This window comes from Hemiscyllium ocellatum, chromosome 3 (genome assembly GCF_020745735.1).
Source record: "Hemiscyllium ocellatum isolate sHemOce1 chromosome 3, sHemOce1.pat.X.cur, whole genome shotgun sequence".
NCBI classification, from domain to species: domain Eukaryota; kingdom Metazoa; phylum Chordata; class Chondrichthyes; order Orectolobiformes; family Hemiscylliidae; genus Hemiscyllium; species Hemiscyllium ocellatum.
Window position 1 is genome coordinate 111121860 of NC_083403.1, and position 13754 is coordinate 111135613.

General features: G+C 39.3%; 1 protein-coding gene across 1 annotated transcript in view; it reads right to left on the reverse strand.

Annotated features, from left to right (window-relative positions):
• Positions 1-1202: 1202 nt before the first annotated feature.
• The window catches only part of eloal (elongin A, like), a 100762-nt gene continuing 88210 nt past the window's right edge, over positions 1203-13754 (reverse strand). Inside the window, exons 10-12 of the mRNA XM_060855046.1 lie at positions 7369-7492; positions 2631-2761; positions 1203-1414 (exon numbers count right to left, since the gene is read on the reverse strand). Coding sequence (XP_060711029.1) covers positions 1353-1414; positions 2631-2761; positions 7369-7492 — 317 coding nt within the window. The 3' untranslated portion in view covers positions 1203-1352. The remainder of the gene's footprint in view (positions 1415-2630; positions 2762-7368; positions 7493-13754) is intronic.

Genomic DNA, 13754 nt, shown 5'->3' on the forward strand with positions numbered 1-13754 from the left:
GCAGAGCTGCCAGCCTTTGACAGCATCTCAGGTACAGATTTTTACCCAACCAAGTAATCATTAAGACAGGATGCACAATGCCATTTCATTCTAATTAGCTCCTCCAACTTGTGGGTGAGAACTCCATGGAATCCCAGTAACACTCTCTATTGATTCCTTGTGATAAAATTAAAGCTTGTACTTTCAAATAAACCTGTGAGATTTTTAAATTTGTCCACGCTGGACCAAAACATCATTCCTTGTGATAGTCAATGGAAGCGGTAACCTATTATCACTTTAGCAGCAATGACAGATGCCACTAAGTTTCGACCACTTTTGCATCTAAAATTGAAGTCACTATTCAAGGATAAAATTCCATCTGATGTGCAAGTACAAAGCGAATGTAAAAATTTAAATATGGCATTCATCAAGATCAGATGCATGTCACAAAAGACCAGTTGCCTTGTTTGTACATGTGCTCCAATGGGAGTATTGCATGATAATTTAATATTAATCATTTAGTAGTTTGTTCAATGAAATATTTATTTGACAATAATAGCAAGAAGGACAATCAGCCAGCTGCAAATCAACAGATGTAACAAACAAACTATTCATTCAAACAAGGCTTTCAAAGTTCTTTGAAAGTGCTGTCAAGAAAAGCCAGAACCCATTTGTTGAGGATTTTCAAAGTGCTGTACTTCCAAAGTGAATAGAATAAAGTATTTTTAATCAAATGATGCTGATCTGTCTAGAACCTAAGAATCAAGCACTGGTAAAGAAACTGCAATGGGGCAAATTATTTCCTGTAAGGACTCCTTGACTGAAAAACCGGGATACAAGGAATGATCGGATCACAAGGACATGATGCAGTACTAGATTTAGTTGTTTTGTTAACAACAATCATCAAACATGCTGTTTATTGCAGAGTTTCAGTATTTGTGTTTAAAAAAAATGTCAAAGTGGTCTCCAGTCATGTCCAAATGGTCTGAAAACTACATCCAGATAATACAATCACATGATAAATGAATTCATTAGATTTTGCACATTCCAAACACTCCAAGGGTAACAAACTCTTTATATCAAAATAGATTGCAGCTTTTATTATGAATACGATATACACATATATCAACTAGAATGGTTTGCAAAACTTTAAATCATTTCAATCTGGCATCTTAGTTCTCTTTTTAAATTTAAGTTTAGACTGCACTTATTCCTCCATAATTTTGCAAATAATCAGCTTTTCCCCAGAAAGTAAATATGTACAAGATGCACTCTTTGGTCAAAATTGTTTACAAAAAGTAAGTGTTTCATATTTTGAACATTGTATGTTTATATATCACATGAACAGGTGATGCAGCTATTGCCAAGAATCTTTATCGTGGACCCAGTCTGTTTTTAAAGGCACGTAAAGATTTTGCCATCATTGGTGCAACCTCTGAAAAATACAAATTTAGGTCAACAACGTTTATCTCCAATGAAAATGCAACATCCACGCAGGGCTAATGTTATTCATACACTGAACATTTTTTTGAAAAAAAGACTAATCCATTTTAAATGTGAATAAAAATTCAGACTATAGGAGCAGAAATTAGGCCATTCAGCCCATCAAGGCTGTTCCGCCATTCAATCATGGCTGATAAGTTTCTCAACCCCATTCTCCCACCTTTGTCCCATAACCCTTGATAATTAAGAACCTATCTCCATCTTAAATATATTCAGTGACCTGGCATCCATAGCCTTCTTTGTAGTGAATTCCATAGATTCACCACTCTCTGGTTGAAGACGTTTCTCCTTATCTTTGATCTAAAAGGTCTTCCCTGTACACTAAGGCTGTGCTGTCGGGTCCTAGCTCTCCTGCCAATGGAAACATCTTCCCAACACGTACTTCGTTCAGGCCAGTCAGTATTCTGTAGGTTTCTATTAGATACCCCTCCTCATCCTTCTAAAATATCAGACAAAAAATAAATTCACCAAATAAAAATTTCCATTGCCAAATTTAGACTTTGACACATGTTCAAGATGTGCATGTATCGAAGTTCTGAGTTTTCACCTGTACTCAGAGCAAATGTATCTTGAGGTAACACATTTCCAAATTTTGGAATGAAATACATTGCAGCATTCTCACCCATTCATAAACTTTCCAAATCAGTCGGATACTGATTTTATTCACAAATCTATCCAATAATTACCACAGCAAAAGTTAAGATCACCTTGATCCTACAATTCTTCTATTGAATACCTTAAATTATTTGAAGTAACACATACATTTTATTTTTATCTAGGTAATAAATTTGTCCTCAAATTTCTTGGGCATCTGATCTATCCATCAAAATTATAATTTTAAACTACAAAATATAATTTTGGGTCCAGTATTAATACTGTTCTCTAACTAGCCAATAGATCCACATCTCTGGGAAAAGAAATTCCTTCCATCAGCTTCTCATTCAGGCACCCCACACCAACACCCGCCATTAAATAATAGCGAAGTCAGAATAAAGTCACCAGATTTACTTGCTATATTAACTTTAAACATTGTACTAAGGCATTTCAGGATTTAGAACAATTGGGAACATTACATCACCTCATGGCAATTTTTCTTATAGTCATTGAAATCTCTCTGCACAATTTAAAAACAGTTCAAATTTACTTACTTTTAACTTGCTTCTTTGCATCTGGGCCTGAGTAACAGTTTGGAGTAACACAGCCACTGTTGGCCTTTGGTCTGTCAGAGCAGGCATTTGCCCCAAAGCTAGAGTGTTCTGTACCTGCAACAAACTTCTTCCTAGGGCAGAAAGAAATATAGCTCAGAAACCTGAAAGCTCACGATCATTTTGCATCCTCAGACTTCACTAAAACCACATTGGAATCACATGCATCATAGAAATATAAAAACAAAACAAAAAAGGATCAACCAGGGCATTCAACTCTTCACACTAGCTTCATCATTAAATATGATCACAGCTGATCATCCAACTCAGCACCCTGTTCCTGTCTTTGTCCCTTTAGCCCTAAGAACCATACCCGAATGTTTTCAAGAAAGCGTTGACATTTTGGCCACAAATGTTTTCTGAGGATTTCACAGGCTCATTAGTCTCTGGGTGAAGAAATTTCTCATCTTAGTCCTAAATGGCCTACCTAGTTTCCTTTGACTTTGACCCCAGATCTGAACTCCCTTGTAACTGGGAATATCCTTCCTGCATCTACGCTGTCCAATTCTGTTAGATCCTATAAGGTTTAATGAGAATCCACCCATCATTCTTCTCCTCTCCAGAGGATATAGTGGTAACTAATCTAGTCTTCTTACGTCAATCCTGCCATTCTAAGAATAAGTCTGGGAAAACTTTGTTGTACTCCTTCTGTAGGCAGAACATCCTTTCTCAGATAAGTAGACTGAAACTGCACACAATACTCCAAGAGTGGTCTTACCAAGGCTCTGTACATTTGCAGCAAGATATCCTTGTTCCTGTACTCCAATCGTCTCTCTAGGAAGGCCATAATACCATTTCCCTTCTTCAGCTACTGGCATACAAGGACACCCAGGTCTTGTTGCACTTCCTCTAATCTATTGCCATTCAGATAACTTATTTTCCTTTTCATTACTAAAACGCACATCTATCCACAATTATACTTCATCTGTCACGCATTTGCCCATTCAATTTGTTCAAATTGGTCCACCCTCACCCAGTTTTGTCATCTGAAAGGTTGGAGACATTACATTTAGCACCCTTGTCGAAATAATTAATTTATTATGAATAGCTGGGGTCCAACTCATGGCCTGCCAATCAGAAAGTAGCTTGTTTATTCCTATTCTTTGTTTCCTGACTACCAGCAAGTTCCCTGTGCATATTAATCCACTACCCCCAATCCCACACATTTTAATTTTACATACGGATCTCTTCTGTGGTACCTTATCTGAACATCTCTGAACGTTCAAATAAATCACAGATTCGCTCCCCCTTATCAATTCTACGAGATACATCCTTGAAAAACAGCAAGATTTCCCTTTTGTAAATTCATTCTGTCCCTGTCCAATTCCATTATTTTCCAAGCGCTCAGCTATCAAATCATTAATAATGGACTTGAACATTTCCCCTCTATTGATGTCAGGCACAAGGGTCTGAAAATTTGCAACTCGATCATTTTTAGAATGGAACTTGATACAGTTGTTTCACAATGGAAAGAATAGTGAAAGGTTTACAATCCAAAACAGATACATTATTTTCACAGAAGCCATTTAGCCCATCTAATCTGTACTGCCTTCTGAAGAGCAGCTGCCTGGACTGAGAACCCCAACCCGATCCCTGCAACTGTCAATCCACCTAATATGCATATATTTGGATTATGGGAGGAAACCTGAGCACCCAGAGGAAATGCACGCAGACACAGGGAGAATATGCAAGTCACCCGAGGCTGGAATTTAACCAGGATCCCTGGCACTGAAGCAGCAGTGCTAACCACTGAGCCATCGTGCAGCATTTTGCATTAAAGCTGGCAACTATCTTCTCCACTGTACACTGTGTTCCTGATTCTAAACAATACTTTGGCATAAATTATTGCCTCAACTATTCTTTTATTCATAATCTTAATTTATACAGTGACAGTGCCACTGGACTAGGTAGAAGCCCAAGATAATGCTGAGAACGCGAGTTCAAGTCTCACCATGACAGCTGGTAAAATTTAAAATTCAAGCCCTAAATTTGGAATTGAAAGTTAGTTTCAGGGACATTCATGAGACTACCAAACATTACAAAAACACATCTGTTTTCATTAATGTCACTTAGGGAGAGAAGTCTGCCATCCTTACCTGGTCTGGCCTGTGTGACTCTGTGCACTCAGCAATGTGGTTCACTTTTAACTACTTTCTGAAACTAGCTTAACTACTTTCTCAAAGGGAAATTATGGTGAATAATAAATATTCATCTTGCTAGGCAATGCCCATATTTCATGAAAGAATAAATTTTAAAAGGTAACTATAATTAGTTGTGAATAAAGATATTGTAAGTACATAAAATGTAATATCTAATATACTCTGAGAAAAAGTCTTTACAATAACTATATAACATACAGTAACAAAATTAATTTATAACTTAATCAAATGGAATTTAATGACTAAATAATTTGAAACCACTGTATTTCTGCTTATCGACATAGACATATGGAAGTATTCAATGCAATGCTGCAGAGAGCTCGTTCTTTATATGTCATCTTATTTTATAAGTTCGTGAAATAATTTGCATTTCATCAATTTCCAAGACACTTTCTTTCCATCATGTTCCTTTGTAGGTTCTGGTGTGACAACTTCAAAAGTTGAACTGTGGTTCAAACAAATAATAAATTAAAAGATAAATGAGTCATTTTCAGGTTCACAACCTGTAGGTAACAGGCTGCCAGAAAGATTAATGCTAGGGCCTCAACTACAGTATTTACAATCTTGCATGAAGGGATTGATGTCTGGTTGCTATAGTTACTAATGACCCAAAGATCGGTGAGAGACTAAGTTGCGAAATGGACGCAAGTAGTCTGCAAAGGGACACAGCATGAGTCCAAAAAGAAAATTGGCAGATGGAGATTAATGTCAGAAAATGCAAAACCGTCCACTTTGGCAGGTGGAATAGAACAAATTATAATATTATTTAAATGGAGAAAGATTGCAGAACTTTGCAGTACAGTATAATCCAGGTATTCTGGCATCACAGATACCACTATCCAGCCAATTTGATCCATGCCACATGACACCAAGAAACAGGTGGAGACACTGGACACTGAAAAGGCCATGGGCCCTGACAACACTCCAGCAACAGCAGTGAAGACCCATGGTTCCAAAAGAGTTAAAGGTCTGGAGCCTGCGTCCATTGGAAGAATGGTAGGCAATCTTACTGAAACACAAGATTTTGTGGTTTTTCAGCAGGATGGAGGGCTAGAGGCTATTTCTCCCCATGGGGAAAAAAAGAAATAGGGAAGAGTTTAAAAAAGGAACCTTCCATTTAAGCCAGAGATGGAAATGTGATGCTGTATCACTTTGCAGACTACTTATGTGCATTTCATATTTTTTTCCTTTCAGAAGATCATTGTGAATTCTTTTGCACAGAGAGCAATGGAAACAGAATCATTGAACTTTTTTTTTGAAAAGGTCAAGTTAGATAGATTTTTGATGATCAAAAGGAATGAGTGGGGAAGGAAGTAAACAGGAAAGTGGAGTTCAGGTCACAAATAATCCACCACAATTTTATCAAATTGCAGAACAAGCTGAAGGGGCCAAATGGCCTACCCCTGGTTTTAATCCAAATGCTTGTGCAAATTTAGTCAACAGTATTTTTCCAAACCAAACTGTCCATTAATTGTACTATCATAATGAGAACAACTGCCCGGAAAAAGTTGGCAAACAAAACATGACAGTATTAACAAGTCACCAGCTGTCCTTAATAACAGATTGAAATGAAATCTTTGTGCAGATTTCCCACAGTTGATTAGCCAGTTGCTAAAATTAGTCAAATTGTATTCACAAACAGCCAATTTTCAAAATCAAAGATTACAAAGCTTTGTTCTGTGTTGTATTTTCCAAAGTTACACATTTAAGAGCAACTTGCTTTTGTAAACAAAAGAGAAAGGCTGAAATATTCCGTTCACCTATCTCAGTTTCATCACCTGCATTTTACAACACCGAGTGATATTAGTGTCCAGCTAACAATATTGGGAATGCAAAATTCTGTGTCAGCACAAAGTTGAAGTAGTTTCGGAGGGGGAATGTGTCCCTTGTTTTTCTGCTGGCTCTGTAATTATGTTTCCAATGGGTGAAACTTCTCTACTCTTTCCTTTCTTTGGAATGACATTTCAACCTATTTCCCACCCAGCTGAGACCTCTAGATTAATAATCCACTACCAATAGTCACCGTTGTCTTTGCCACCTCTAATTTTCTTTGAGTCCTTCACAATACCGAACACCATTACTAAATCTTCTCACAGTCACAGGGTCTGTTTCCAAGGTGTCTGACACTTCGGTCCAACTCATCCACGCCTTCCTTTCACATTCTCTGTTCCAAGGAGAATGATGAGAGTTTCCATCATTTTATAACTGAAGCACATATCCCTGGCATCATTCTCATTATTCTCCACTGTACCCTCTCCAAGGTCTTAGCGTCAAAGGGTGGGATGTAAAATTAACCACAGTATTCCAGCTGCTTCCTAACCAGTGATTAATAAGTTTTAGCATAACCTCCTTCGAAATGTATTATCCCCTCTTATTGTGAATAGAAATTACCTTAACCTGCACTTCACTACTCATTGGTATATGACACTAGGTCATATATTCATAGGCAGTTCCAATATGCACAATTTTAATTTTAAACATGCTTTGTTTGTTAGTGCACATTATGCATAAAGAATATTTACTTGTTTTTCCCGAAGGGAGAATTCAGAAGGGCAGAGCATGACGTGCCATGTTTTCCTTGTTGGCGTAGAATGTTTCTTGGTGGCTTTGCAGATGTATTTACATATGCTAATTTCACTTGACGGCCTGAGGAGAGAATGGTTGCCCAAATTGTTAACCTCTTGGCAAATTCTAGCATCGCAATGGACATTTGCTGGTCCAATAAACTTGATGTCACTCCCAGCTGCTATGCTAATGATGTGACAATTTTTTTTAAACACACACCAACTATGATAACTTCATGTCATCTTCTCTACTCCAGGAACAGGCATAAGAGATTTCTGTATGCTGAAAAACAAATTATTTTCAAACCAAATCGCATTTTTTGCAGCTTACAGACAAAACATGATGATACTGACATAAATACCTCAAGAATTTTTAAAATAATCTCCAGCCACAAAAAAACATAACATCTACAAACAGTCAGTCATCAATATAACAGCAAAAGAGTAAACCTCTGATTTGGAAAGGAGACAACAGGCTGTCAGCAGAACCTGGCCAGCAATGGTCTTTTGAGCCTGCTCCTCCATTTAACACAATTGTAGCAAATCTTCTGCCTCTTAAACCACTTTCCCATTTGCAACTCCAATGACCTTTCAGGGAATTGAGGTATAACATTATGTTCTCTCAGACTTAAATATACATGATGAAGAAGCATCCACAGCCCTCTGGGCTGAGAAATTAAAAGGATAGCAATCCTTGGAGCAAAAAAAAAGCTTCTCCTCGTCACGATCTTAGAATAAGGAGTTGGCCACCTAAGATGGTGTTCCCTGGCTCTAGGTTCCTCAAATTATAAGGAAAAGAAAGCTTTCCAGTATTTAACAAATAACATTTAAGTATCTACCCTATCAGGGCCCTTCAGATTCTTGTATAAATCTATAAGATCACTTCTAATTTTTCTAAACTCCACAGCATCATTCTCTCATTACAGGAATTGATTTAATGACTCTCTGCTGCATCCTCTCCAATGTAAGCATATTCCTCTTTATATACAAAGACAGGAATTGCACACAATGTTCCAAGTATGGACTTATTAGAGCCCTATTCAACTATAGAAAGAGTTCCTTAGTCTTGTACTCTAATCTCTTTTAAAAAGAAGTTAATATGCTAACTGCTTGCTAAATCTGTGTGCAAACTTTCCATTTCCTTGTACAAGTATACTAATGTTTTTTAAAACATACTTTTTTCCAAAAAACACTCATAACACGTAAAAGATTCCTGCCTGTGCAAAGAATGTTCTGCTTTTCTACTTTTACTGCCAAAGTGAATTACCTCACAATTATCCATACTTTTCTGTATTTGCCACCTCACTGCTCATTCAGTTAATCAGCTTCTTAGCAGCTGTTGCATCCTCTTCAGAGCTTCCATTCCCACCTCTCTCTCGGTCTTCAGCAAATTTGGATCTATACATCACTCCTCAGCCTCTTCGTTCAAATCAGTAATATTGATTGTAAGCAGCTAAGGTCTGGCACTGATCATGTGGCACACTACTCTTTAGAATTCACCAGCTTGAAAATGCACTGTTTTATCCCCATCCTTTGCTTACTGTCTATTTACCAGACTCTGTTCATGTTATTCCGAGACAGTATTAATCTTTTACATGGCACCTTCTGAAATCAAGTTGTCCTGCTTACAGAATAGCATTTTTTAAAAAAAAAGTCAGTTCTCAAAACAGTTCCTTTGGAAGGTAATGTTTCAATTTAGGCTTGGAACAATAATTCAAATGTGCTTTTGGAAAAAAAAGCTTGCAAAACTGCATATATATTGAAAGGGGTGGTTGTAGGGATTGTTTTTGGTGTTGGTAGTTACTCCCCAAAATATTCACAAATTTCTGCAGACTGGAAGGTAGTAAACGTAACCCAAAGCTTAAGAAAGGTAGAGAAAAATGGAGAACTATCAGCTGGTTAGCCTGAAGTAAGTAGACACTATTATGTTCCTCACTGTTATATAAAAAAAATAGTTCATTTAGAATGATCTGCTTGGACAAAGACAACATGGATTGAAGAAAGGTGATTGATCATGTTTGACAAATTTGTTCGACCTTTTTGAGAATGTTATTAGCATCATAGACATGGCAACCAGTGGTTGCGGTGTATTCTGATTTTTAAAAGGCGTTCAATAAGATCTCACACAAGAAGCTCATAAATAAAGTTAGATTGGGGAAACATACTAACCTGGATGAAGAATTGGTTAATAACAGGAAACAGGGAGCTGGAATAAATGACCATTCTTGGGTTGCCAGATGGTAAGTAATTGGGCATCACAAAGATCACTGCTGAGGTCAAACATGTTCACAATTGATCAATGATTTGCATTTGGGTGCCAAATACAGTATGTCCAGGTTTGTTGGTGACGCAAAGTTAGTGGCAGATAAAAGCATGGCAGGGATGTGAAAAGGCTTCAAAGGAATTACAACCCACCCTCCCATCCTGGCACCTACCCCTGCCACCGCAGGAATTGCAAACCCAGGCCCACACCTCCTCCCTCACCTCCATCCAAAGCCCTAAAAGAGCCTTCCACATCCAAAAGTTTTACCGGCACATCCACCAATATCATTTATTGTATCCGTTGCTCCCAATGCTGTCTCCTCTACATTGGGAAGACTGGACGCCTCCTAGCAGAGTGCTTTAGGGAACATCTCCGGGACACACGCACCAATCAACCCCACCGTCCTGTGGCCCAATATTTCAACTCCCCCCTCCCACTCTGCCGAGGACATGGAAGTCCTGGGCCTCCTTCATCGCTGCTCCCTCACCACCAGATGCCTGGATGAAGAATGCCTCATCTTCCATCTTGGAACACTTCAACCCCAGGGCACCAATGTGGACTTCAACAGTTTCCTCATTTCCCCTTTCCCCACCTCACCCCAGTTCCAAACTTCCAGCTCAGCACTGTCCCCATGACTTGTCCTACCTGCCTATCTTCTTTTCCACTCCATTCTCCTCCCTGACCTATCATCTTCATCCCCTCCCCCACTCACCTATTGTACTCTATGCTACTCTCCCCCCACCCCCACACTCCTCTCACTTATCTCGCCACCCTTCAGACTCTCTGCCTGTATTCCTGATGAAGGGCTTTTGCCCGAAACGTTGATTTTACTGCTCCTCAGATGCTGCCTGAACTGCTGTGTTTTTCCAGCTCCTCTAATCCAGAATCTGGTTTCTAGCATCTGCAGTCATTGTTTTTACCTTCAAAAGAATTTAGGCAGGCTAAGGCATGACATGGCAGATGGAATACAACATGGAAAAATGCAAATTTATGCACTTTGGTAGGAAAAACAGAAATGCAGCGACCTTTTTAAGTAATTGTTTACTATGTTGCAATACCTAGCACACAATCCAAGCTCTGTGCCTGTTGACTAAATGAAGACGCTATACTGACTCCATTACAAAGACAACACGACTGAAGGAGAGGTGGGTACCTTTATACCGGAATGTCACATCACACGATGCCATGCAAATGTTTTAAAGTGACAGGCCTTCAAGTTTGGAATCTGCTACAATACAAAAAAGGAGGCAGCGCCCATATTCACTTGAGTTCAGAAGAATGAGAGGAAATTTCATTGAAGCATTCAAACTTCTTACAGGACCGAACAGGGTAGATATAGGAAAGAATTTTTCCTTGGCAAAACGGGTCTCCTTGGTGATTGTTCTTGATTGTCAGGAAGTTGACTGAGGATCTTGGTCTGGCCTACATGCAACTCCATAAACACAGCAATGTGGTTGACTCTTAAATGCCCTCTAAACAATTATGAATGGGCAATAAATGACATCCACATTCCGTGAATGATTTTTAAACAAAAAAGTCATGTTGGCCTAGGCCAATACTGTCACTTAAGTGCTCTGCAGTTCCAACTTTTATGATAGAGTCTATCTAGCAGTTTTCCCACTACTGATAACAAGCTAGCCAGTCTGTAATTTGCTATATTGACTCGGCCTCCTTTTTCAAATAGTGGGGGGTTACGTGAGCTACCCTCTAATCCATTGAAACAGTACCAGAGTGTTTAGAATGTTGGAAAATGACTACTAATGCAGCTGCTATTGGTAGGGACACTTACTTAAGTACTCTGAGATGAAAGTTATCAAGATTTGGGGATTATCTGTCTTTATTCCTTATAGTTTCCCCAATGACATTTCTCTGATATCAATTTCTTTCAATTCCTCCATCCCATTTGACCCTAGGTCCCCAGGTTTCTGGAACATTATTTGCGTCTTGTCAAGATAGGTCTAAAGCATGTATTTAATTGGTCTGCGATCTCTTTCTTCCCTGGTTCTGGATGATTGTCCTCAATTAGAATTTCAACTCCAAATTTCTTTTGAATTCAAATTCCACCACATGTTATGGCAGGATTTAAACTCAGGTTCCCAGGACAATGGCTCTCTGGTTTATCATTGGACCAGTAATCCAGTGATAACACCACGAGAGCATTAGCTCCTCTTATTTATGAAGGGGACATTATGCTTGACAAGTCTAGAATTTTTTGAGGATGTAACTGGTAGAGTGGATAAGGAGAGCCAGTGAATTTGGTATATTTGGATTTTAAAGTCCCAAGAAAGAAAAATTGAAGAACATGGGAAACAAGGATGTGGATGGAGAAACAGCAGAGAGAGAATCGGATTAAATAGTCCTCGAGTGGCAGGCAGTAACTGGTGTGATACCACATGGGATTAGTGTTTGGACCCCAGCATTTCATAAGTTAATGACTTAGATGAGAAAACATCATGTCATATTGCCAAGGTTGCAGATGTCACAAAACTGGGTGGGAGTGTGAACAGAAAGGAGGACGCAGAGAAGTTGTGCAATTTGGACAAAGTGTATAGCAAATAAATATCAAGCTATCCACTTTGGTGGCAAAAACGGGCAAGCAAATTATCTGAATAGCGACAGATTGTGAGAGGAGGTGGTGCAACAAGACCTGGGTGTCCTTGTTTACCAGTCACTGAAAGTAAGCATGCAGGTGCACAGGCAAATGGTATGCTGACCTTCATAACAAGAGAATTTGAGTACAGAAATAAGGATTCTTTGCTGTAAATATACAAGACCTTGGTATAGCCACACCTGGAATATTATGTGCAGTTTTGGTCTCCTCAGCTGAGGAAGGATGTTCTATCTAGGGAGAGTGTGTGCAAAGTTTACCAGACTGGTCCCTGGAATGGTGGGACTGACACACAGAGATTGGATCAGTTAGTCATGATTTGGAGATGCTGGTGTTGGACTGGGGTGTACAAAGTTAAAAATCACAACACCAGGTTATAGTCCACCAGGTTTAATTGGAAGCACACTAGCTTTTGGAGCGTCACTCCTTCATCAGATGATAGATGAAGGAGCGACGCTACGAAAGCTAGCGTGCTTCCAATTAAACCTGTTGGACTATAACCTGGTGTTGTATGATTTTTAACTTGGATCAGTTAGGACTACATTCAGAGCTGAAAATGTGTTGCTGGAAAAGCGCAGCAGGCCAGGCAGCATCCAAGGAGCAGGAGAATCGACGTTTCGGGTATGAGCCCTTCTTCAGGAATTCCTGAAGAAGGGCTCATGCCCGAAACGTCGATTCTCCTGCTCCTTGGATGCTGCCTGGCCTGCTGCACTTTTCCAGCAACACATTTTCAGCTCTGATCTCCAGCAACTGCAGTCCTCACTTTCTCCTAGGACTACATTCACAAGAGTTCAGAAGAATGAAGGGGAAGTTCATAGAAACCTATAACATTTTAACAGAGTTAGACAGTTTAGGTCTAGGAAGGAAGTTCTCAATGTCCTAGCTTTTCAGAACTAAAGGCAATAGTGTATGGATAAGGGTAGGCATTTTATGACAGAAATGAGGAGTAATTTATTCACCCGGAAAGTGAAATTTTCTGCCACAAAATGGTCGAGGCCAAAACATTGAAAACTTTCATGAAAGATGTAGCTACCATTCTTGGGATAACAAGATCAAAGGATCTGGGGAGAAAGCAGGAACACTCTAATTTTAGATTAGATTACTTACAGTGTGGAAACCGGCCCTTCGGCCCAACGAGTCCACACCGACCCACCGAAGCTCAACCCCTACATTTTACCTCTTCACCTAACACTACGGGCAATTTAGCATGGCCAATTCACCTAACCTGCACATTTTTGGACTGTGGGAGGAAACCGGAGCACTCTGAGGAAACCCACACAGATACGGGGAGAATGTGCAAACTCCACTCTCTGGCGCTGCGAGGCAGCAGTGCTAACTGCTGTGCCACCATGCCACCCATTGTGTTGGGTTGGATGATCAGCCAAGTTCATACTGAATGGCAGAGCAGACTTTAAAGGCAAATTAGTCTATTCCTGTGCCTAATTACTAGGTTCCTATGTTTATACTTCTATA